Source organism: Peromyscus leucopus, chromosome 7 (genome assembly GCF_004664715.2).
Source record: "Peromyscus leucopus breed LL Stock chromosome 7, UCI_PerLeu_2.1, whole genome shotgun sequence".
In the NCBI taxonomy this organism is placed as follows: domain Eukaryota; kingdom Metazoa; phylum Chordata; class Mammalia; order Rodentia; family Cricetidae; genus Peromyscus; species Peromyscus leucopus.
Genome location: NC_051069.1, coordinates 115,482,550 through 115,507,806, shown reverse-complemented (window position 1 = coordinate 115,507,806; position 25,257 = coordinate 115,482,550). Strand labels below are relative to the sequence as shown.

At 51.4% G+C, this 25,257-nt stretch overlaps 1 protein-coding gene across 4 annotated transcripts; it reads left to right on the top strand.

Moving 5' to 3' along the window:
• Positions 1 to 74: 74 nt before the first annotated feature.
• Gal3st1 (galactose-3-O-sulfotransferase 1) lies at positions 75 to 16,435 on the top strand. 4 transcript variants are annotated; one of them, XM_028870673.2, is made up of 4 exons: positions 75 to 489; positions 6,733 to 6,859; positions 14,181 to 14,323; positions 15,023 to 16,435. In XM_028870673.2, exons 3-4 carry the CDS (start codon positions 14,193 to 14,195, stop codon positions 16,161 to 16,163), a joined length of 1,272 nt encoding a protein of 423 aa, XP_028726506.1. In that variant the 5' UTR covers positions 75 to 489; positions 6,733 to 6,859; positions 14,181 to 14,192; the 3' UTR covers positions 16,164 to 16,435. The 4 variants fall into 4 exon arrangements, with proteins under 4 accessions (XP_028726506.1, XP_028726505.1, XP_028726507.1 ...); XM_028870672.2 differs by lacking the exon at positions 6,733 to 6,859; XM_028870674.2 differs by lacking the exons at positions 75 to 489; positions 6,733 to 6,859 and adding an exon at positions 7,364 to 7,681.
• Positions 16,436 to 25,257: the final 8,822 nt, after the last annotated feature.

The following is a 25,257-nucleotide window of genomic DNA, read 5'->3' as shown; positions in this document are numbered from 1 at the left end:
TGGCAATTAGTACTGCCGCATTTTCCCCGGGGCCAGTCTTCCCTCCCCAACACTACCACCAAGCCCCAGGCACCCTCTATTCCCTTCTGGGGCTGGCAGAACAATGGTCCCCTTGGCCCATCGAAGACAAATGGGCCTTGTTGGGCCGGCGGCGGGGGCGCGATCTTGCGCCCCGGAGAGTTGAATACGGCTTCTGTGCCTCTCCGGCTGGCGCGCAGGGGACAGGAGGGGGGGAGGGGGCCGTGGCGCCCATTGGCCGTGGCGCCAGGGGCCGGGCCAGGCTGCTAGCCTCACCTGGCCGAGAGTGGCGAGAGCGGGTGCAGCAGCCGCTGCGGCGGCGGGGCGGGGGCATGGACCAGGCCTGGCAGAGCGCGGGGCCCAGGCGAGTGCGCCCCGCCGCCCAGTGAGCGCCCCGGCGGCGGTGGCGGCGGCGGCGGCGGGGGCCGGGGCGACCCCTGCCACCCCGAGCCCAAGGAGAACCGGGCTAAGGTATGTCGGGAGGTCCAGCACTCGACGCTGGCTGTGCCCTGCCTCAGTCTACTCCCTGAGCACCCCTCCTACATTGCCTCAGTAGCCACACTGGGATCGCATGCTCGCCCAGCGAGGGGTACAGGAGCGCTGCCGAGCTGCTTCACCGGCACTGTGTCCTGCAGGCGCAGGCTGGCTACTCACCCCGCTCTGGGTGCCCCTCCTCCTCCTCCGGACCCCGGGAGTCCTGAAAGTGGGATGGGTGGGGCTTGAGAAGGCTGGCTGCTGCACTCTGCTGAAACTGTGAGTCCATCAATGATTAATCCTCTTGGACACCGTGGCCTGGGCCCTAGTGGAAAAGGAGGGGTAGGGATCTCCCCTTACCTGCCTTTCCCTGGAGCGGCTGTCAAAGCAGAGACTGGGGGCCGTGGGTAGTGACAGACTCTTGTGCTTGAGGAAGGACACGTGCCCCCGAGGAGATGAGGCCATCAAGGAGGGACTCTCCAGATAGGACAGGAAAGATCCTATGTGCAATTCACAGTTCCGGAGTCCTGGGCCGGTGCTCCATAAAAGGTTCCGCAAGGTTGCTCTGCTCCCTTAGTGAGAGGCCAGCACAGAGCATGACCGTCCCTTCCCAGTGGAACCCCTGCCCCTCCTCCTTCTCGAGCTGTCTCTGGTGACAGGCACACATCTGGCGGCAGCAACCCACACTAGGAAGGGCAGCAGGCCTGACATCTGACACCTGAGGTTACTGTGGTGATGGTAAGGGCGCAATGGAAATCTGCTAGAAGAAAGAGGTATGGCGGGAGAGCCATCCAGTCAGAAGAACTCAGCCTCTCCCTCTTTGGAGGGCGTGGCCTCAGGTCCAGGGGGTCCTGCAGGCAGCGCACAGTCACCCTAACCTTCTCTGCACCTTGCCCTACAAGGCACCGTTGCTACCTATCTAGAGAGATGTGGAATTCCAGAACCCCACTAGTCGGTTGCGTGGGGAGACTCAGTGACTGCCTGAAGGTCACACAGTTCAGAAGTTCACTCCAAGTCACAGGAATTTTTTGTGGTCACCATTTTAGGACCCCAGACCGACCCAGGACTCCTCTGCCCACTCGGGGTCCTACTTCTTTGATCTTGGGCTCCATCAAGCCTCCCCTTTGCCCGACACTGGCGAGCAGGCTGTCACCTCAGGCATAGAGACAGCAGGGCTGTGCTTCCAGCCGGCCCCTCAGGCTGCTTAGTCGTCTGCTTCTTGCTTGGGAATAGCTCTGCCTAAAGGAAGCTCCCTGTGGACACGGAGTGCCTGCTTCCTGGGCATCTCTTGCCCTTACTGGGTTCTGAGGCCACTTGTCATCCAGCAAAGGATAGGTCTGTCTCCCACAGTGCCTCTCCCTGAGCTCCAAGGCACACAGGAAGCTGTCCTGTGCAGGAGGGCAGTGATTTACCTGGGAGAATGGCCCACAAATGGTGGGACTCTGGTCCCTGACTGTGACCTGTGCTGTTTGGTTTTGTTTGGTTGTTTGGTTGTTTTGTGTTTTTTTTTTTTTTTTGGGGGGGGGGATAGGTTCTCTCTGTGTAGCCCTGGCAGTTCTGAAACTTGCTCTGTAGACCAGGCTGGTCTTGAAAAACCTCTGCCTCCCAAGTGCTGGGATTAAAGGCGTGCGCCGCCACTGCCTGGCACAACAAACTTCCTGCTTTACTTTGACTCCATGAGAAATATGAATGACTCAAGAGAGGAAGAGGCAGGATGGAGCAGAAGTGACCCCAGGGGTCACCAGATTGGAGACCTCGGGAATCATCAGGTGGGAGCTAATAGAATTTTCCAGGAGTTACCTGCCTTCCCATAAGCCATCTCCAGAGCAGAGAGATTAGGCCCACAGTAGTATCCTGGCTTTCTATGACACTGGACAAGCCCTCCCTGTCTGCCTTAATTTTGTTGGTCGTGGAATGTGAGTGTTGAGGCAAGTTGGGTATAAAACATGGGAAACATAGGTCATTGGAAGGGTAAGGTGGCATGTACATTGATCTAGAAGGATCTAAGGGGCCCATGATCATAACCAGATCTACTGCTAAGTGCCAGGCACCGAGCCAAGGACTCTGCATGCCTCATACTTTTTGATCTTCCCAGCAAGAGAGAGCCTCTTTCCAAAGACCACCCTGCTGGGGAAGTCTGGAGGCAGGCTGTACTGAGGGCATCCTGAGCACAGGAGTGGAGCAGTGGATGTGCTTATCCTGGGCATTTATGCCTCCATAAAACATAAAGCTTTTCTACCGTGCTGTGTGTTTATGCACACAAGTGCATCTTCAGACTGTAAATAGTATGGCAGGAATGTTATAAAGCACTGACATTTATTGATGACTCCTCCATGTTCAACCCTGGGGAATCTATGTATTTAGAGGACTAAGGGAGTGGCTTGACTTTTGGCTGACATCTGTGACTTGTCACCTCCCACTAGAGCTGCTTTGGGTACTTGGATCTGCTTGGGTACAGGAAGGGTGGTGATTTTGCATGGGCAGGGGAGTGTCTCAGAAAGAGCTGTGAATGTGTTTCAAGTTCTGGCTTTGCCATGGATACTGGGCCCCTTTCTCCACCTAATACGTGGGGCTAGCATGTAATACTGAGAGGTTGTGTTGTGTGTGTGTGTGTGTGTGTGTGTGTTGTGATTGTGTGTTTGCCCTTTGACACAATAGGTTGCTAGCATGGTGGCACAGGCCTATATTCCTAGCACTGGGAAACTGAGGCATGAGGATAACCAGTTTGAAATCAGTCAGAAACATAGTGAACTGGTTAACACAGTGAGACCGGACCAGACACACACACACACACACACACACACACATGCACTTGCATGCACACGTGCAGAAAAAAAACCTGCGGGAAAAGGAGGAAGGAAAGAAGGTGCAGGTGACATTGTAACATTAAGAACTGCATCTGACGCTGGGCAGCGGTGGTGCACACCTTTAATCCCAGCACTTGGGAGGCAGAGGGAGGCAGATCTCTGTGAGTTCGAGGCCAGCCTGGTCTACAGAGTGAGTTCCAGGACAGCCAGGGCTACACAGAGAAACCTTGTCTGGAAAACCAAGCAAACAAAGAGGAACTGCATCGGAACCATGAAAGGCCACCCCATGTCAGCGGCCAGGCCTAGAACCATTGGCACTGTAACTCCAGCAAAGGAAGAGTAAGGCTGGCAAGATGCCAGGGCTGCCAGCTTGGAGGGGTCCTGTGAGCCAGCAAATTAGGGTCCAGACAAAATGCCCTGCTGGCTGATACGCCCCATCTCTGCTCTCTCTGCTCCACTCCAGAGAGCCTCGAGGTGAAGGAGCTGCTGGATCCTTGCAGGCCCAGGTCTAACCTCTCTCAGTCAGACTGTCTACTGTGTGCCCCACACTTCCCAGCCCTCTGCTGCCCTTGGCTAGGCCTTCCGATTTAGGCCACTAAGGTTTGGAAAGAGCAGTATGTCTGCTGCAGAAATGAGGTGTGGCCTGATTCCTACGATGGCAATAAACCTATTTTTGGTGTGTGTGTGTGTGTGTGTGTGTGTGTGTGTGTGTGTGTGTGTGTTATGTAGGTCAGAGGACAACTTCCAGGAATTGGCTCTCTCTCCACCGTGTGGGTGCTGGGGATCAAACTCAGGTACAAGCACATTTGCCTGCTGAGCCATTTTACTGGCCTGGCCCATTACTTACACATTTTTACTATTTTCCCAAAGCAATACAGACTCGGGTAAAATGTAAATGCATATATAGTTGCATTATATCTACCGAATCAAAATGTGTTATTGATGGTAAGTGACCCCATTCCTTGGGGAAGTACACTTTACATTTGGTATCATCTCAGACCCTTTAACCTAAGTACAAATGTACAGTTTTGCCCTTATGAATACATTCATTCTTTACAGTGTGTACTAAAGGTAGCTCTTTTAACCTCTGGGCCTCAGTTTCTTTGTCTGTGAAATGGACATAAAGGCTCTATTCTGGTTTGCTTTCTGCCCAGGGATGGCACTGCCCACAGTGGGCTGAGCCCTCTTATGTGGTAAAAATACCCAACAGATAATTTTCTATCAGCTTGAGGTGCAGTATTGGTCTCCCTGGACCACAGTGACTGTGTGCTGACCCTGAGGAGATACTTCTCAGAAGATTTTGCCTCAGTGCTGCTGGTCCCTTCTTAATCACCCCTGATTTCTCAGCCTTAGTCAAAAAGCATCAACTGTCCCAGCAAAGCAAAGGCTTCACTTCCAGAGTGTTAATCTAAATATTGCATGAATGCCAGGCCTCCATGGCCTCCATGTCTCTTAGCATTATCTTATCTTCCGATTTCCCACAAACCTGGAAGTCAATCTCTGAGCACTCCATGCCTTTTCCAGCGCAAAGTTCTAAACACTTTCACAATCTCCCCCTCCCCAACCCCCACCCCCACCCCAAATGACATGGTCAGGTCTGTCATAGCAACACCTCTGTTTTCCTGCTCCGATTCTGTTCCAGTTAGGTTTCTGCTGCTGTGATAAACACCATGACCAAAAGCAATGTGTGGAGGAAAGTGTTTGCTTTAGCTTACCGGTTACAGTCTGTTGCTGGGGAAGCTGAGGCAGGAGCTCAAGGCGGGAAACAGAGAACACTGCTCAGCAGCTCATTCTCACTCAAGTCCAGCAACCTTCCCAGGCCCACCCACTTAGGCATGGTATTTCCCACGCTGGGCTGGACCCTCTTACATCAATTAGCAATCAAGAAAATGTGCCCCCCAGATATGACCGCAGATCAGTCAGGTGGAGACAAGTCTTCAATCGAGGGTCCCTCTTCCCAGGTGTGTTTAGGTTTGTGTCAGTTTGACAATAGAAACTAACCAGCTGTGATTTGGTGGCTTTAGTTCCAGTGGGAGGCAGAGACATATGAGCTCTATGAGTTCAAGGCCAGCTTGGTCTGTATAGTGAATTCTAGACCAGCAAGAGCTACAAGTGAGACCCTGTCAAAGACACCCACCCCCCCACACCCCACCCCCACTCCCACCCCACCCCCACTCCCACCCCCACCCCACCCCCCACCCCCACGCAAAAGAAAAGGTAGCTTGTTCAGGGTCTGTGATCCTCAGGAAAGACACCACAAAGACCAGCCCCTTGACTTCATTTGCTGCCATTATACTCATATTTCACTGGCTCTGATTCAGTCACATGGGTCTCCCTCAACTGTAAGGGAAGATGAGAACTACAGTCTGTGTGACCGTGGAGAAAAGAAAGCTGTCTTTGGAAATTGGAATACCTCCTGAGGTCACCCCCTCCCAACCTCTTTCCCTACTGGATCAGAGCATTATTATTTTTTAATTGTAGTTCACACCTTTAATCCCAGAGTTTGGGAGGCAGGGGCAAGTGGATTTCTATGATTTTGAGGCCAGCCTGGTCTACATAGTGAGTTCCAGGCCAGCTAGAGCTACATAGAAAGCCCTGTCTCAAAATTAAATTAAATAAATAAATAAATAAATAAAAATAAAACAAAATGAAATAATCGCGAACCTATATTACTTTCATCATTTAAATATATGTGTGTGCACACATTATATATATGGGAGAGGGAGAGAGAGAGAGAGAGAGAGAGAACAATGGATACTATCAGCCGGGAGAACCAGGTGAAATATGAGGAAACCAAGCCCCAGGAAGACATCTCCAAGCCTTGCACAGGGCTGAAGGTCCAGTTCTAGTTTTGATTCGTTTCCATCTCCACCAAACCCACCACCCTCTTCCATCTTTCTAGGATGCCTGAACTCCACCCTGCCCCTACTGCGTAGGAGAAGGGACAGCAGGAAGTCCCTACCAGGAGTGTGAGGGTGTATCCATTTAGGTAGTTCAAAGTCCACTTCCATAAATCACATTCCTGCTGTTTGAGCCACGCCATAAAGCTGTGCTCAAACTAGGTCAGCCCAGAAGGCAGAAACGCCGAGGGACGTTAGAAAGAAAAGAAAACCACCTCCCAGCCTAGCTCTGTGTGGCCCGTCAGGAGTGGTCTGTGAAAAGAGCCGACCCAGAAGTGCCCTTTAGGGACTCGTTATTAGGGGAAAGAGTCTGGAGACTGGGCTTGGAAGTGGGAGAGCACTGGAAAAGGAACAGAAGAAAGCATGTCAGAAACAGCAAACAGAGCCCCGAAGGGAGACAGGGGCTTCTCCTTACAAACCCAGGGAGGAACTTTGTTAAGATGGATGGCCTCTGTAGACAGGATGGTGGCAGAGGATGACCTTGACCATCCCGGCTTTGCACTCTTATTAACTGTGATCTGTTGTGTCTTTAGAGCCTTCTCCTTGGGCCACCACCAGAGTGTGGACATCAAGGGAGGAATGGACTCAAGGAGTCCCTCTGATGAAGAACAAAGCTCGGAGGAAGCTGAGCTGAACCTGAGATGGCTGTGTTGACTCAGTGTGAGTTTCAGGCTAGGAGCAGGGAACCTAGGTACTGTTCCCCACCCCCCATCCCCCCCACCCCACCCCCGAAAGGCCTCGGACAGCATCTCCGGCAAACCCCAAACCTGCAAAATGGCTCCAAGCTGTGTGTGTGAGTCTATTCCTTGCTCAGGCAGGCTGCCCAGCATGGCATACACCCTTTGATGAAGGACTCCGTGCTCCTCCGAGATGCCACGCTTCCTTCCTCTGGACTTCTCAGCCTGTTAGCTGTCACCCTGGGGCTCCTGTAGAGGCTGATCAAGTTCAGTGCCTGCTCTGTCTTGGCATCTTCAGGTCTGAGCTCCCGGCAGGCGTGCATTTGCCCCGTGACTTTGTTCTTCCCTACTCTGCCTCACTTTCTTTTTTGTGATGGGCCTGAGGGGGTACTTGGTCCACAGAGTAGCCAGGAAGCTTGAATGAGCTGCTCCCATAGGTGGATCAGTTCACCTCCCCCCCCCCATCCCCGCCCGCCCCAGCCTTCAAGCTGTGTGCCCTTGGCCCAAGGGCACATAGAACTTTGCTGAGCCCTTGGGTAAATGAGCTACCTGGCTGTTGGGGTCTAGAGAGGGGCGGGGATCACCCCGAGCTGTCCAGCTGGAGGACGGCAAGAAGACCAGGGCACCACCTGAGCATTCCATTCATTATCCCCCGGGAGGGAGCTCATAAATATTCATATGCACTGGAGGGGGATGGAAGGAGCCAACCAGCCGCCTGCAGGGTATCATTGGAGCATTCTTGTCTCTGACTGCAGAGGCAGCCTGGGTGTTGGGAGAGGAAAGGGGCAGCTAGTCACAGCCCAAGGTGAGTGTGTCCCCTCTGCCCCAGCATGGAGAGCAGGGGGTCTGTGCAACACTCGCAGGGATCTTTACCATCTTGGGCAAGTTTCACGGTGTGCAGGTTGTAGTGGGTGGGTCCTGCTTCTCCTTCTGTCCTGCAGGGTCCTAGCTGAACTAGAGGATGTTGGGGCTGCTTGCTACCAGTTCTGGGGCAGATGCAGCTGGGGTAACCCATGAGAACAGGGATGGATGAGGGAAATGACAAGGAAGCCATCTGTCCCTGTCCTGGGCCTGTCACCACCATGGGCAGAGGAGGTAGGGAGCCCAGCTTCTGCTCTTGCCTCTGGCATCCCCTGTGCTGTGTGACCTTGAGGATATTCTTGCCTTCTCTGAGGTTTGACCTCCCTGCTTCTCTGGAAACTGAGTTCGCGGGCCGTTGGTTATCTATAAGACTCTGTTTGGGGCTAGTGGGTACACAATTGGACGGGGCCAGGCTAGGACCCTAAGAGGGTCATAATAGCTATCAGCTCAGCAGATGTCTGTCCTGTGCCAGCCCTGTGGCTGCACGTTCCATCTGAGACAGTCAGACCAAATGATGACAGAACACTGGTGTTGTTTTGGAGGAAAAAATTAAGACCCAGAAAATGAAACAGCCTAAGCAAGAGCATGCATGTGTGCGTGTGTGTCTTAACACTTAAAAATTATATTTAGTTAGTTAGTACGGGGAAGAGGTGAGGGTCTGGAGGTCAGAGGATGACTTCTGGGACCTGGGGATCGAACCTAGGCTGTCAGTCTTGGTGGCAAGCACCTTTACCTGCTGAGCCATCTCGTGGCCTTGTATTTAATTTCTTGAAACAGGGTCTCTCTGTATAGCCCAGTCTGTCCTCCAACCCACCCTCCTCCTGCCTCTGCCTCCCCAGTTGTTGATATTACAGGTACCACCACACCTGGCTCCAGAGTTGCGCCTTAAAACCAGATCCCAGTCCGGGTGCTGGCTCTTTCTGGCTCCCTTGTGTGGCTCTCACAGGCATGTCCTTGCACATGCATGATTCTCTCATATAATTTCCGCATGTGGCTCACCCATGGTAGGGCACAGGAAGTTTATTTATTTGGCTCTTTGAGACAAGGTCTTAATCTGTAGCCTACTCTCTCTGGCCTCCAACTCAAAACCCTCAGTTTGGATCATAGGCACGTACCACCTCACCCAGTCAAGGAAATATATATATACATATACATATATACATATATATATGTCATTATCATTATCATCATCTTCATCATCATCACCATTCTTGGTGCTGGAGACAGAACCCAGGGGCGTGTGCGTGCTAAGCAAACTCTTTACCACAGATCGATACAGCTAAGCAAACGTTCATGGGGCCTTTGACATGCACGTCATGTATGACCCTCACAGAATGTCTGTCTTACCCACGCGCTATCTCCCCGTGTGGCTGACACTGAGGTGGTAGCTGCCTGACCAAGGGTCTTATCCATCCCCTGCCCCCAGATGCCCGGCCATGCATGGGGTGTCATTTAGCAAACAAACATTCACCAAGTGCTAGGCTCAAGCATCTCTGGGATGAATCACCTGCAGCTGACCATGGAGGGCGGGGCACCTCTCCGGTGAGGGTGAGGCAGACCTGGGCCCTGGTCAACAGTGATGACAATGGGTAATCAGCATTGCTATTAATAATTAATACTCGGATTGATCACCTGGCATTGGAACCCGGTAGCTTTGGGGTTGTTCTCCGTCAAGCCAGACTCCGGGTCTAGCCAGCCCCTGGCTTCCCTCAGTTTTCTCAGAGAAGGGCCGCTTTCCCTGACTTCGTTACTGTGTATCCACCATCTGCAAGAGGGGACAGGTTTGGAGAGGAGTTTCCTTGCTAAATTCACAGAGGCCAGGCAGCAAGGCGGGGAGGAGCCTTGAATACTTGAGGAGGCTGGCGCAGGAGAACCAGCCACCAGGGTCTTCTACGCCCATCCCTTCATATTGACTGTCAGCTCTGCCCACCAGTGTGGGACAATCCTACGGTCCTAAGACAGAGCCCCAGGCTCTGACTTGACTTCTTTGCACTCCTGTGGCTTCCTTCCCCGAGGCTTCAGATGCTATCCGCAGAGGGCAGCTGCTATACATGAAGCAGGAAGCTGCCTGTGGGAGATCCACAGACACCGGCTCAAAATCCTGCCCTGCTTTTACCCGCTGAGTGACCCTGAGCAAGCCACGTTACCTCTTGGAGCCTCATTCTCCCCATCTACAAAATGGGGTAATGGTACAACACAGTGGTACCCACTGAATAGAGTCAGTCAGTTGCTAGCAGAGATTCTAGTGGCCCCATCAGGGCTCAGTATACCCAGGGACCTGGTGAGGTTTGGGAAAACACAAACAGGAGAATGAGAGAATGAATCGGTGATGTTTCGCGGGTGGGGGAAGACGCTGTCTTGGACGGGCCAGAAAGCCCCTGATTGGCAGCTTAGGATGCTGGTCTGCCCCCTACCGCCGGTCCGCCACTGGAGACCTCCGCCACTGCAGCTTCTCCGACTTTCCGAGAGTACCCTGGTGAGTGCCGCTGCCGGGGCTGGGTGGACCCTCAGGCTTTACCGAGTGCCAGCTACAAGACTCTCGATCCCTCTACGGCCAGAGAAACTAAGCCCCTGTGCTCACTGTTCTGGGCCGGAGCCTTGGTCTGTGAGCTGGCTTTCTGGGGGGCCTGCTCGGCATCACTGAGCACCACAAACCACCGGGCGGATTTGTGGTTGGTGGGCAGCTTCCCCAGACTCGCCCAGAACTCAGGAGGGTCGCAGCCAACACTCTGAGTGATGCCGGTGTACCGACCGCTCAGGAGGCTCCCCAGGGCCCCGCCAGACCCCCCTCCTCAGTTTCTTTCCAATTTATAGACGAGAAACAGATTCCGAGGGGATTCCCCCGCTTGTCAGAAGTCAGTGTCAAAGCCCAGCCCTGAGGGATCCAGATGCTGGGATCCTGCTGGGCGATGGTGGCGCACACCTTTAGCCCCAGCACTCGAGAGGCAGAGGCAGGCAGATCTCAGTGACTTCGAGACCAGCCTGGTCTACAGAGTGAGTTCCAGGAGAGCCAGAACTACATAGTGAGGTCCTGTCTCTAAATAAATAAACAAAGCAGAGGTTGAGGTCCACACCTTCCCCTCTGACTGGGTTTTTGTTTAGTTTGTGTTTGAGGCTCTGTCTTACAATGTAGCCTAGGCTGGCCTGAATTCTTGACCCTCAGCTTTCCCCTGGATTACAGTTGTGTGTCACCACATCTGGTTTGCACTTCATAAACTTTAAAGTGTGAGCGGGTGCAGAGCTCAGTGGTAGAGTTCTGGAGACTCCAGAATGCTGGAGACCCTAGGTTAATCCCAGCACTGCTGGGGGGGGGTGGGGAGCAAAAACCTCAAACCTGATGCAGAGGCTGTGCATTGTCCCTTTTCCTAGTAAATAGAATGTGTGACCCTTTTAAAATGCAACCGTTGTGAAAATGAGAAATTTAGAGAAATAGTTCTATACTTCTCCCAAGATAGGTCAGATGATTAGACTGTGGAAATGTAGAACACAGGTTGGATATCCTTAACCCAAAAATCTAAAATTTGAAGATGGTCTAAAAATCTGAAACTTTTCGAATATCAAGATGATGCCACAAATGGAAAATTCCACATCTGACCTCATGTGATAAGTCACAATCTGACTTCATGTGATAAGTCACAATCAAAACACAGGTGCATTGCAAATACCGTATAAAATCCTTTCTGGCGATGCATTTTAGACATATAACAAGCGAATTTCTTGCTTAGTTTTTGGCTGTTACCAAGATATCTCATATGTGTATACACATGTTCATGTGAGTATATGCATGTGCATATGTATGTACATGCTTGTGGAGTTCAGAGGTCAACAAGAAGTCTCTTCCTTGATTGCACTCCACCTTACATGTTTTTGTTTGTTTTTCAAGACAGGGTTTCTCTGTGAATCCCTGGCTGTCCTGGAACTCACTCTGTAGACCAGGCTGGCCTCGAACTCAGAGATCTACCTGCCTCCGCCTCCTGAGTTCTGGTATTAAAGGCGTGCGCCACCTCCGCAGCCAACTTCATCCACCAAACTTTCTGAGGCGAGGTCTCTCACTAAACCTAGCTAAGCGGCCACCACCACTGAGCTCCAGGGTCCCCCTGCCTCCGCCTCCCCAGTAGTAGGGTGACAAGCGTACGTTGATCTGTCTTTTGTTTTTTAGTGTGGATGTTAGGAAAACTGAACTCATCTTCATGTTTGATTAGCAAGCATTTTGCCGGCTGTGATATCTCCCCAGCCCCGCTGAGATATCTCTTTGTGCACATGGAAATATTCCAAAGTAAAAGTACAAAATCAGAAGCATCACTGGTTCTAAGCATTTTTCCTAAAGTATGCTCATTCTCCACTGCCCTTCAGTAGCATTTTGCTTTTATCCAGGCTTTCATATATATTCACCTAAGTGTGTGTGTGTGTGTGTGTGTGTGTGTGTGTGTGTGTGTGTATTAGGAGGAGGAGTGCTTGTCACTTTAGAATTAATTTTCTAGGTTGTTTTGTTTTGTTTTTGAGGCAGGGTCTCACTATATAGTCCTGGCTGGCCTGGATCTCACTCTGTAGGCCAGGCTGGCCTTGAATTCACAGAGATCTGCCTGACTCTGCCTCCCAAGTGCTGGGATTAAACGTGTGCAGCCCTTATCTGGCTAAGATTTATTTATTCTAAAGTGTGTGTGTGTGTGTGTGTGTGTGTGTGTGTGTGTGTGTGTACCCCCATGGTGTCTAGAAGGGGACATCAGATCCCCTGGAGGCTGGAGTTACAGACAGTTGTGAATTACCCAACGTGAGTGCTGGGAACTGAACTCCAGCCCAGCAAGTACGCTCATGTTTTCAATTGTGAGCTAGCTGTTACTGGCTGGGCCATCTCTCCAGCCTTCTGTTGATGTGTTGAGACAGGACCTTATGTAGTTCAGGTTGGTCTCAAACTGGACGTGTAGCTAAGGCTGGCCTGGTCTCCCAGATGCCAGGCTTTGCTTGCTTTTTCTTTTTCATTGCTGGGGAATTGACCCAGGCCTCGAGCATGTTAACAAGCAACTAGATCGTGCTGTGTTTTCAGGTTGGCTCATCTCTCTCTCTCTCTCTCTCTCTCTCTCTCTCTCTCTCTCTCTCTCCTCATCTATAGATGACTTCTGGGAATGGGTCTTGTATATATGATGTCCCTTTTGTCCCTTGCTGATACTCACTGAAGTTCTCTCTCTCTCTCTCTCTCTCTCTCTCTCTCTCTCTCTCTCTCTCTCTTTCTAGTAAAGTTGCCATTAGTACACACGACTTTGCACACTTTATACACTTGTCTGTAGTGACAAGCCAGTGAGTCTCATTTGACATCACTGCCCTCTGGAAACACTCTCCCCAGCCTTTACCCAGCCTTACAGAATGAGCAATGCGTCTCTCTGTCACGGGGAGGAAAAAGTCCCTCCTGAGTACTTTCCTCCTCTGACCATTGCTTCACGCCATCCTTTTCTGTGAGGCAGACTTCCTAGGTGATGAGCCACGGGCTCAGTAAGGCTGCCACCTTTTCTGGAGGAGGGCCTGGAGGGCTCCTCTCGGCAAGCGGTCATGGGCACAGTAGGTAACTTTCCTGTGGAGGCTACCTGGCCGTGCGGCCTCCAGGTGCACTCGGTAGCACACCATGCGTGTGGTCACAGGGCAGGTGTATGACCTCCCAAAGCCTCGGGGGCTTGGAGCATCCGCTGGGAGAGAAGTGGAAAGTTTCAGACCTTGGCTTTACACCTACAGGGAGGTAGGAAAGTCCCCTGACCCCCAGCCTCAACTCTCTCCTGGGTTCCAGTTCTGAAGCTTGGGCCTCACCCACTACCACTCACATCTCTGTCTCCTGTGGATAAGGCCCCCCAAACAAACAAATCCCACCACAGAAGCTCAGCAAGGCACCCTGTTAAAGTGAGTCAGCACCAGGCTGGCCTCAAACTCCGAGATCCACCTGCCTCTACCTCCCAAGGGCTGGGGTTAAAAGCTCATGACACCACCACCCAGTACATTTCATGCAGTATTTGGAACATACCTATAAACTAAATATCTTTTTTTTTTTTTTTAAATCCAGCAGGGAGGGTGGCACAGGGGACAGGGAAGGCTGGTCCTACCTTCTGAAACAGACAAGATGCTAGTCTTCCCTGTGAGCAGGGCCCGGGGGCACAGGCCAAGAGGAATCCTCTCCTTTTGTCCTCAGAACGCATTCATTTAAAAACCCAAACGGCCCACAAAGAAGGGCATCACACCCGTGTCCCTACTAGTCAGCTAAAAGTTAGAGCCGTGCCGGGAGGGCCTCCTCTCTGCCCGTTTGGCCTCCTCCCCTTGAGCTGAGCCTGCTGTCTTCTTCCTCTCTAAGGCTCTGACCCTGTCAGGATCCTGCCAGGGAGTTCCCGGTGGAGAGCCCTGGCTGCCGCGGAGGCTCCCCGAGACCAACCTCTTGACTGTGTTCTGTCTGCCCTCGTCCCTAGCGGTTGCCTGAGATGCCTCTGCTGCCGAAGAAGCCCTGGGAGAACAAGGCCAAGGGGCTGGTGCTGGGAGCCCTCTGTACCAGTTTCCTGTTGCTGCTCTACTCCTACGTGGCACCCCCGCTGCACCCCAACATGGCCTTCACGTGAGTGACGTCAAACCGTGGGAGCGGGGAGGGCAGGGCAGCTTCACGGTCTGGGATCGAAGCTTTCTGCTAGACAGCGACCCTGTGCACGGGCACCGTGCTGTGTGGGGCAGGCATTCCGGCAGAACTCTCGGTGCCACCCAGGGCTCGGTGTGCGCCTCAGTGAAGGAGTGTCACCTGTCACAGTGTCCAGTGCTTGAGTTATAACCTGAGGCTCCAACAGGGCCACAGTAGGGGCCAGGATAGAGATGGAGTGTGATTTGTCCCAAAACACTCGCCTGGCACAGGGCCCGGATTCAAGCTTTTCAAACTTGGGCCCATGTGACTGTGTCCCTCTTCCTAAGCGACCAGATTATCTCCTCTCCTCATGAGACTGCTCAGCACACATCTGGGGCAGCCTGTGCCACAGTTAGTGATATTAAGGTAATCTGAAAAATATTGCCAATAGCTGATTAACCGCCCCCCCCCAAAGAAAAACACATAGACAAACAAAAACCCTTGCAATTTCAGGCAGGGGAAATTTCATCTCAGTTGGTAGAGTGCTCGTCTAGCACCCACAAAGCCATGGGTCCAAACCTGCAGGGCTGCATTAGTGGGTCGTGGCTGCCAGGCCGGTGAGATCAAGTCCCTCGAAGCCTCTCTGATGGTACTTGTCGCCTGCAACCCCCTGACCTCTCTCCATCCCTCTGTCTCCCCCAGGACCTCAGAGACCGCAGCGCCCTGCTCCCCTGCTCCCAGTGAGCCAGGGACGGCCACTCCGGTCAACGGCTCCGCCGGAGGGTGCCAACCTCGGCGAGACATCGTGTTCATGAAGACGCACAAGACCGCCAGCAGCACGCTGCTCAACATCCTCTTCCGCTTCGGCCAGAAGCATGGGCTCAAGTTCGCCTTCCCCAATGGCCGCAACGACTTCCACTACCCGTCCTTCTTCGCACGCAGCCTGGTGCAGGACTACCGGCCGGGGGCGTGCTTCAACATCATCTGCAACCACATGCGCTTCCACTACGAAGAGGTGCGCGGGCTGGTGCGGCCGGGCGCCGCCTTCATCACGGTCATCCGCGACCCGGCGCGTCTCTTCGAGTCCTCCTTCCATTATTTTGGGTCTGTGGTGCCGCTCACCTGGAAGCTGTCGAGCCGCGACAAGCTGGCAGAGTTCCTGCAGGACCCTGATCGCTACTACGACCCGAGCGGCTACAACGCGCACTACCTCCGCAACCTCCTCTTCTTCGACCTGGGCTACGACAGCGGCCTGGACCCGGGCAGCCCGCGCGTGCAGGAGCACATCCTGGAGGTGGAGCGCCGCTTCCACCTGGTGCTGCTGCAGGAGTACTTCGACGAGTCCCTGGTGCTGCTCCGGGAGCTGCTGTGCTGGGACCTGGAGGACGTGCTGTACTTCAAGCTCAACGCGCGGCGCGACTCGCCGGTGCCGCGGCTCTCGGGTGAGCTGTACCGCCGTGCCACCGCCTGGAACCTGCTGGACGCGCGCCTCTACCACCACTTCAACGCCAGCTTCTGGCGAAAGGTGGAGGCCTTCGGGCGCGAGCGCATGGTGCGCGAGGTGGCCGAGCTGCGCCAAGCCAACGAGCGCATGCGCCGCATCTGCATCGATGGCGGCCAAGCAGTGGACGCCGAGGCCATCCAGGACTCGGCCATGCAGCCCTGGCAGCCCCTGGGCGTCAAGTCCATCCTGGGTTACAACCTCAAGAAGAGCATCGGGCCGCATCACGAGCAGCTCTGCCGGCGCATGCTCACGCCCGAGATCCAGTACCTGTCTGACCTCGGAGCCAATCTCTGGGTCACCAAGCTCTGGAAGTTCCTTAGGGACTGCCTAAGGTGGTGACGTACCCCGCCCATCTTCCCGTCTGGCTCCCTGCTGCAGAAGGGCCGGCCAGGGAGCCTCTGGCACCTAGCCTTCCCCAGCCATGCCCGGTGCCACCCTGGGGTCCCCTGGGGTTTTTAGCTGGCCAGGATTGGTCTTTCTGCACAAGGGAGAGCCTAACCGAGAAGTATTTGACTAATTATGCCATTTTTTTAAATTAAATCTCCTTTATTTCCAGTCTCCTCCTACAAGGGGAGACTCAGAAGTAAAGGAATTTTATGTGTTTTTGTTAATCAGCCTCACTGTGGTGACTGGAGGGGCCCTGGGATGGGTGGGACCCTTGGGAGGGTGTCTGCAGCGGGCAGGGCCTAGTGTGTTTGTTACTTGCTGAAGTCGTGTGTGGTTCAAGGACTTCCACAAGCTGCCAAAGCCTGGAAAAATCGTGTGTGACTGAGCACTGGTTATGTCCCTGGTACACTATAGTGGATGAGTGCTTTGTGGGTGTTATCACAAAAATTTGGTGACTTGGGGATTAGAATTATTCTCATGTGACAAACCAGGGGGGAGGGGACATTACTGCCAAGTAATTACTGCCCGGGTTGGCAGAAGTGGGTGACCAGATTAGAGCAGAGATTAAGAATGGATGTGTGCATGCGGTGTGCACATGTGCATGTGCCTGCATGTGACAGGGAAGCTGGGCGCATTCCACAGAGCACGGGGCAGCAGCCCTTGAGTCACGTCAACACTCACAGTAACTCATTGCACCCGAAGAGGGGGCAGGGCCACGTGCCAAGGACCCCCCAATACTTTTCCATTTTCAGTACCCATTTGCTTTATACTCAATGGCCTCTTCCTGGCCTCCAGCTAGCAGTTTCTATCTCCAATGCACCTTTCACTCACTGCTACCCCGGACTGCTTCACACAGCTGCTCATCAAGCTCAAAAATACCCGGCATCCACCCAATAGCCCACCTTTGTCTGAATCCTTTTGTGGATTATGTCCAGAGATAAAGATGGCTGCCAAAGTCACTCCAGCATGGTGAGATGTCACCAGGGTAAAAGGTTGGCTGTAACTCCCTGCATCCAGTGCCCCCAGGTAACTGGGCCCTTTCAGGTTGCTCCAGCTAGGAGCTGAGTACCCTAAGTCACAGCCAAGTGACAATTGTGGACTCCCTTGTGCCAGGTTCCATCTAAGTGTTGATATATCAAACTTAAATGTCTAATAACTTCCTGGCTTTACAAACCAAGGTTCAGAAAGGTAAACTTAGCTCTAGCTTCAGGGGATTCCCACACCCTCTCCTGACCTCTGCAGGCAGGCACGCACACACACACACACACACACACACACACATCTTTTTTTAAAAATTGATGAAAGAGAAGATTATTCCTAGGAAAATATATTTTGCCCCAAATCTATATGCTAGAGATATGATGGTATAATATGATAGTATCCTTGCATTAAGAAACCTCATGATTACATTTCTTTTGGACTCAAAGAGCCTAGAAATGCTAATTATTATTAATTATATGTTCTTATATTATTAACTATTATTATGATTGACATATCTAGGCCATTGAAGAGCCAAGGAGAACAACTATGGCAGATAGCAGGTTCCAGAAATATAGCATACTCCCTCGGCACTTACTATTTGCTGGTCCCAAGAGCTTTGCAGCCATTCACACATTTATTAATATAATTAATATTTGAATGAGTGGTTGCTGGGTAGTGAGCAGTGTGGGCACATGGGTGATCCTCGCTGCTCCCCTAAGGCTGTGATAGAGACTCAGAGAGGCTGAGTGACTACCTTAGGGTCACAGAGAGGAAACAGTTTGGAGACCTAGATCCATCCGATGCTGAAGCAGTCATGTCCACAGCCCAGGAACTGATGTCTCAGCACAGCTGGGGAGGTCCGGGGCCCCAGGCGTTTGAATAATGGTTCTGTGGGCTCCAGCGTGCTTTTGCCCCTTCCCGGACAGCAGAGGGCAGGAGGTGTTGAGTTTGTGCAGGCCAGAGCACACTAGCACTAACCTGGCACCTGCTGACGGGATGTGTGACCCCCAAACAGTTGCTCCATTCAGAAATGCCCCCAAACCACTTTTCTCTTCTTAGTGCAGTTGTGTCCTGCCCAAGTATATGTTGAGGTCCCTCTGATCAGGGCCTTGCTGGGAAATAAGATCTTTATAGATGCCATCAAATTAGGATGAAATAATTCTGCGGTAATATCTCTGTTGTTCTTACAAAAAATCTAAAAGGAATACAAGCATGGTGGTGTATGCCTGTAATCCCAGCACTCAAGAACCTGAGGCAGGGGGCTGGAGAGATGGATCAGCAGTTAAGAGCATTGGCTGCTCTTCCAGAGGTCCTTGAGTTCAATTCCCAGCACCCACATAGCGACTCACAACAGTCTATTATCTGTAGTCCCATGGGTTCTGAGACCCTCTTTGGTGTGCAGATGTATATGCATACAAAACACCCAAATACATAAAATACATAAGTAAAAAAAATTCTTTAAAAAAAAAAAAAAAAAGAATCTGCCGGGCGGTGGTGGCGCACGCCTTTAATCCCAGCACTCGGGAGGCAGAGGCAGGCGGATCTCTGTGAGTTCGAGGCCAGCCTGGGCTACCAAGTGAGTCCCAGGAAAGGCGCAAAGCTACACAGAGAAACCCGTCTTGGAAAAACCAAAAAAAGAAAAAAAAAAAAAAAAAAAGAATCTGAGGCAGGACGATCACAGACTCCAGGCCAACCAGAGCTGTCACAAATGAGCAAACAGGTTGGGCATAGTGATGCACAAATATCATGCCAGAACTTTGGAGACTGAGGCGTGGAGTCAAGCCTAGGCTACATAGCAAGACCCTAAAAAAAAAAAAAAAAAAAAAAAAGTTTATAAGTATAGGGACTGGAGAGATGGCTCACTGGTTAAGAGCACTTACTGCTCTTCCAGAGGACCCAGATTTAGTTTCCAGAACATGCATCGTGCCTCATAACCACCACTAACTCCAACTCTAGAGGATCCAACACCCTCTTCTGGACTCCATGTGCACCTGGCATACATCCATGCAGGCAAAACACTCATACACATAAAATTAGAATAAATAAATCTTTAAAATAATAAGATATAAAGAAATAGCCCAGGACGGAATGTAGCTTAGTTTTCACAGTGTCCACCTGGCATGCAGGAACCCCTGGGCTCAATTGCTGGTACCGCGTGAACCATCCATGGCGGTGCGTGCACTCCCGTCATCCTAGCGAGTGGACTGTGGAAGAGGGAGGACCGGGAATATGAGGCCAGCCTGGGATACGCAGGGAGTTTGAGGCCAGCCTGAGATATGCAGAGAGTTTGAGGCCAGCCTGGGATACGCAGGGAGTTTGAGGCAGGGCAGGAGATATGAGACTCTCTCGAAAACAGAAAACTGGAGAAGAGGAAATGCCATGTGACGACAGGCAGGGGTCGGAGAGATGCTGAATGAGGTGGAGGAGCAAGGGGAAATGGCAGCGGGTAGAGAGAGGCAAGGGAAGTTCTGCCCAGAGTCTCAGAAGGAACACATCTCACAACCTGATCCAGACTTCCATCATCCAGGGCTTGTGACATCCAGAACAGGAAGGCTCTCTCCATGGGCCAGCACCACCTGTGTGAGACCCACACCCCCTTCCCTTCCTCCCCAGGCCACACCCACATACAGCTCAAGGCCATGCTTGGGGAGAAGTCAGCACAGCTCCTGTGGCAATGAACATCTTTCCTCTTCCCTCTGCGGGCTGCTTTAGGCTGTTTTCTGTTGCTATGGCACTGGGGTTGGGAAATTTACATGCCCATATGTTTACACCTGTGAGGGCCTCATGCTGTCATCCTTTGGTGGGAAGCAGAAAGGCCCGAGGCAGGTCATGCCTCACAACAGTCTGCTCTTGCAAGAGCTAACCTCATCTCATGAAAACTGTGCCGATCCAAGCGTGGAGCAGCCCACAACCTCATCACCCACACAGACCCCACACCTCTCAGAATTCTTACACTGGGAACGAAATTCCCACACGGACTGCGGAGGACAAGCCTCGGTAAGCGCTCAGCTTCAGGACTACCGTGATTTCAGAACTATTCCTGCTTCCTTCAAGTTCCCCAACACCCAGGCTGTGGGCAACTTTCAGTCTGCAGGTTCACATGTCTGCCAGGGGCCCCCATCCAAACTCTGCTCTCACAGGGTACAAGTGTTGATGTGCCCGTCTGGAACGTTCCATCTGTGGGCTCCTACAGGACAGGGACCCGGTCTGATAGGCACAGTTGATTTCCATGCCTAGACCAGGGCCTGCACACAGTAGGGTTGTTTTGTATTTTTGTTCTTGTGGTTTTTGTTTTTGTCTGTTTGCGACAGACTGTTGTCATGTAGCCCAGGCTGGCCTTAAACATATGTCAATGCTCCTGCCTCGGGCTCCCAAGTGCTGGGATTGAAGGTATGTGCTACCATATCCAACAAGGTTATTTTTAAAGTTTTATTTCTTTTTTTTTTTTTTCTCGAGACAGGGTTTCTCTGTGTAGCTTTGCGCCTTTCCTGGAACTCACTTGGTAGTCCAGGCTGGCCTCGAACTCACAGAGATCCGCCTGCCTCTGCCTCCCGAGTGCTGGGATTAAAGGCGTGCGCCACCAACGCCCGGCATTCTTTTTTGTTTTTTGATTTATTATTTGTTATTTTAAATTATGTGTTGTGTGCTTGTGTGTGACTATGCACATGTGAGATGTCAGACCCCCCCCCCCAGAGCTGTCCTGTGTTTCCCATAATTTGGGAAACAAATTATGGTCCTCGGCAAGAGCAGTACACACCCTTCACCTCTGAGATACTTCTCCAGCCCCTCTTGTTCTGTCTGAGGTTAGTTTGTTTTTATGTATGCTGCTTTGCCTGAATATCTGTACGCCAGTGCCTGAAGCGGCCAGAAGAGGGCGCCAGAGCCCATGGAACTAGCGTGACAGTCTATGGCGAGCTGACACTTGAACCCAGGTTCTCTAGAAGCACACCTTAACTGCAGGACATCTCCCTAGCCACAGTCCATAGTTTTTAATAACTGGTGAAAGACGGGGGGAGGAAGAAAGTGAATGTGAAAGAAGCAGGGAGGAAGAGAAGTGTGGGCCAGGGCTAGAGCGTTTACTCTTTTTCCAGGTATAGCAAGGAATCACAGGAGACGTTGGAGCAGGTGGGACAGATTTAGAAGCCAGCTTCAAGACCGGTCACCATGAAGTGGTTAAGATGATGGAGATGGTGGGTGTGCCCAGGCTAGACAATGGGGCGGCCCGGGAAGAGTGTTGGGGTTCCTGCTGAGCTTAAAAGCACAGAGCTCCGTGCACCGCAGAGCAGCACAGCCTCTGGGACCCCCGGACTGTCCAAGTTGACGCACCAACACCCCAGCTGCCTTCTCGGAGTCACAGACTCCCCTGCGGTTTACCGTGTCTCCTGGCCTGGCTTGGACAGAGGCCTGTTACCTGCTACCTCAGCCCAGAGAGAAGAGACAGGCTCAGGGACACCCCCCCCACACACTCACCTTGAGCCTCCTTTATCCTCTAAGGCGTGTGCCGCTGGCTCATTATCATCCCATTTCCCAGAGGGAGAAAAGGAGTCTGCATGGCTTGTCGGCAACAGCCCTGGACTCCCAGCTGCAGAGGCTCATCTTCACACAGACAGCGCCTTCTCTAGGGAGAGGAGAAATCTGCAGGCTGGGGACTGGCCTATCACCTGATGGCATCAGTGGCACTTATGGAGCCCCTCTCACCCCAGCTTGCTCCTGCTTTGTCCCCAGTTCTGCCTACCCTGCCCAATCCTGGTGACCCTTTTCTACAGCGCTAGGTCTTAGGTAAGGCTGGGGGTGGCCTTGGAGGAGGGTCAGAAGCAAATGAGACAAGTGTATCAGCCAGCTCTTGCTACGTAACAAATGACACCCAGCAAGACTGCTCAGGGGGTAAAGGTGCTTGATGAATTGAGTTAGATCCCCAGGTCCACATAAAGGTGGGGAGGGACTCCACAAAGCTGGTCCCTGGCTTCTAGACACATGTCATGGCATGCACGTGCCCAAACACACAACACACTGTTGTGACTGACTGAATGTCCTCCAAGCCAAGCAACTGCCATCTTGGGGCGTTCAGCTGTGTGCCCTGTTAAAAGGCTTTCCCAGCTGGGCTTGTTGATGGTTTATACCCCCACCCAGTATCCATCTGCTTTCTACCAACTGGCAACTCTTCCTGTAACACACATACATACACATATTCATACATACATACATACATACATACATACACACATACGTACACGGGACAACTTGAGTAGGAGCTCTATCTATGCAGTATTGAAAAGCTCTTATCCCAGCTGCATAAGGCTTTCTAGGTGCGGCCTTTTGGAGGGGAGCATCCACACCCCTGTTAGCAACCCTTACCTCTGCTCTGTAAGGGAATCCTGTACAGCCATTGGCTCCCCAGAGTGAGCTGTGGCAGAATTGTGCCTAGGGTTGTTGTCGGGACCAGAGAAGGCATAAACATTGCTTATTTTTCCCCTGGGAAGGAATTTTAACATCATAAAATAACAACAACAACAACAATAATAAACAAATTAAAAATATCCATTTTAGCCGGGCGGTGGTGGCGCACGCCTTTAATCCCAGCACTTGGGAGGCAGAGCCAGGCGGATCTCTGTGAGTTCGAGGCCAGCCTGGGCTACCAAGTGAGTCCCAGGAAAGGTGCAAAACTACACAGAGAAACCCTGTCTCGAAAAATCAAAAAAAAAAAAAAATCAAAAAAAAAAATATCCATTTTAAATTTTGGTATTCCCAATGGGTGGGTTTTAGGACATTTCCCAGAAAATACCACAGTCTGTGGGTACTCAAGTGTCTCATATTCTAATACAGCCTACACACACCCTCTTTGCACATCTGAGCACATCTCTGGGTTACTCAGAATACAATTAAAATGCCCCATAGGTAACTGTTACACTACTGTTTACAGAATAGTCCAAGAAGTCTGTGTATGTCCAACAGATGCAATCTTTTTTTTTTTATTTATTTATTTGTTTTATGAGACAGGGTTTCTCTGTGTAAAGTCCTGGCTGTTCTGGAACTCACTTTGTAGACCAGGTTGGCCTTGAACTCACAGAGATCCGTCTGCCTCTGCTCCCAAGTGCTAGGACTAAAGGTGTGCATCACTATGCCTAGCTCAACGGAATCTTTTTATTGCTATCATTTTATGTGTGTGGTGCTTTGACTTAATGTACACCATCTGCATGATGGTGCCTGGGGAGTCAGAAGATGGCATCAGATCCCCTGGACCTGAAGTTACAGACAGTCATGAGTCGCCGTGTGTGCTGGAAATTGAACCCAGGTCCTCTGCAAGAACAACAGCTGCTCTTAACCTCTGAGCCATGTCTCCACACCCCCAACAGATGTAATCTTTAAAGAATTAGGATCCAGTCAATTGCACCCTGGAATCCAAAGTATACAGGTTGAAGGCTAACTAACAAAAACTATAGCTGAAGTTTTTGTACTGTATTGTATTTGAAGTAGGTCTTGCTATGTTTCCCAGACTGGTTTTGAACTTCTGGTCTCAAATGAACCTTCTGTCTCCACCTCCTGGGTAGCTGCCCCCAGCTTAGTGCTCGAGTTAGTGTGTGAGCACTCAGGTGCATACATGCCATAGTGCTGTGACGTTCGGGAGACAACCTGCGTCTCGGGCTTCATCTTTGCCTTTGTTTGAGGCAGGGTCTCTCGAAGTTCTTTAGTATGCTGCACTAGCCGGCCCATGCACTGCTGGGGATGCTCCCATCTCTCCTTGCCATCTCACTGCAAGGGTCCTGGCGCTCCAGCTGCCGCCATCAGGAGTTCCGTGGCTCCATCCTCAGGTCCTCACACTTGTGGAGTGAGCAAGCGCCTCATCATTGAGCCATTTCTCCAACCTGTGTGAATACTTTTACAAAACCCTGTGTATAAAGACGTATAAAATAGGTATGGAAACCAAATGTTACCTGGTTATAAATCCCAAAAGACTGAGCCTTGTGTAACGGTACATGGGTTTAATTCCAGCACTCAGGAGGCAGGAGGGCCTCTGTGAGCTTAAAGCCAGCCTGGTCTACATAGCAAGTTCCAGATCAGCTAAGCCTACAAGGTGAGACCCTGTCTCAAATAAAAAGTCTTTGGCATTTATAGTTTTATCATGTATTATTAAAGACAAACCAAAACTGCACTCCAGAGTTTACAAAAAGTCAGCGTGCTTGTTTACTTTTACATAAGGAATTCTCACTGAATGACTAGCACAGCAGGACAGAGAGTGCTTCAACACTGTTGGAAGTTGGCTGACATTTTTGCTTGTTTTCTTGCAAATTCTCTCCTAATCCCAAACCCAAATCCCAAACCCATTTAATGACTTTTTTTAAAAATGAAAGTCAAGTCAGCAACTCCAATAATTTTGAAAATCGAACATTCTACTCTATGTACTATAGTGGAATCCAAAAATAGACTAATTTGATAATTCCATGGTGAGAGATTACAATAGGAAAACCTTAAGGCTTTGTTTACTGAAACTGAACCATTACATTTCTACAGGAGCAGAAAACGTAGCCAAGTGTGGTAGTACACACCTTCAATCCCAGGCAGAGGCAGGGGGATCCCTGCGAGTTTGAGGCCAGCCTGGTCTGCGTATGGAGTTCCAGTCCAGCCACAGTGAAGGATGAGACCTTGTCTCAAACAAACAACAGAAAGTGCTGTGTGCACAGTAGAAGCACTGCGAGTCACGTGACTCTCCAGTCTCGCAGGGCCGTTTGAGCAGCATTTGTTGCAGTGGGACGGTATGCAAACTGCAAAGTGCATGCATTGAATGGTCAGAACCAGGGCCGCAGTGAAGTTTCGAGACGCAACACAGATGAACACCGCCAGAAACACTTCAGGTTAATAACACGTTCTGCTGTGGGGATTGTGCTGTGACTGTTTTTTGGAGACAACAGGGACTCTAATCACCCAGGTTAACCTTCTACTTGCTATGAACTTGAAACTGGCCTTGATTTTCTGATCTTCCTGCCTTCACAAGTGCTACGATTACAGGCATGAACTACAGTGAGATTGCGAATTTGATTTTCAATTAATTTTGTCGTTGTGAATTCAG

Coding starts and splice junctions, on each gene's coding strand:
- Gal3st1 (XM_037208128.1), top strand. CDS start 10,067: ATGTTTCGCGGGTGGGGGAAGACGCTGTCTTGGACGGGCCAGAAAGCC. Junction 10,214..14,180: donor GACTTTCCGAGAGTACCCTG/GTGAGTGCCGCT, acceptor CCTCGTCCCTAG/CGGTTGCCTGAGATGCCTCT. Junction 14,324..15,022: donor CACCCCAACATGGCCTTCAC/GTGAGTGACGTC, acceptor TGTCTCCCCCAG/GACCTCAGAGACCGCAGCGC.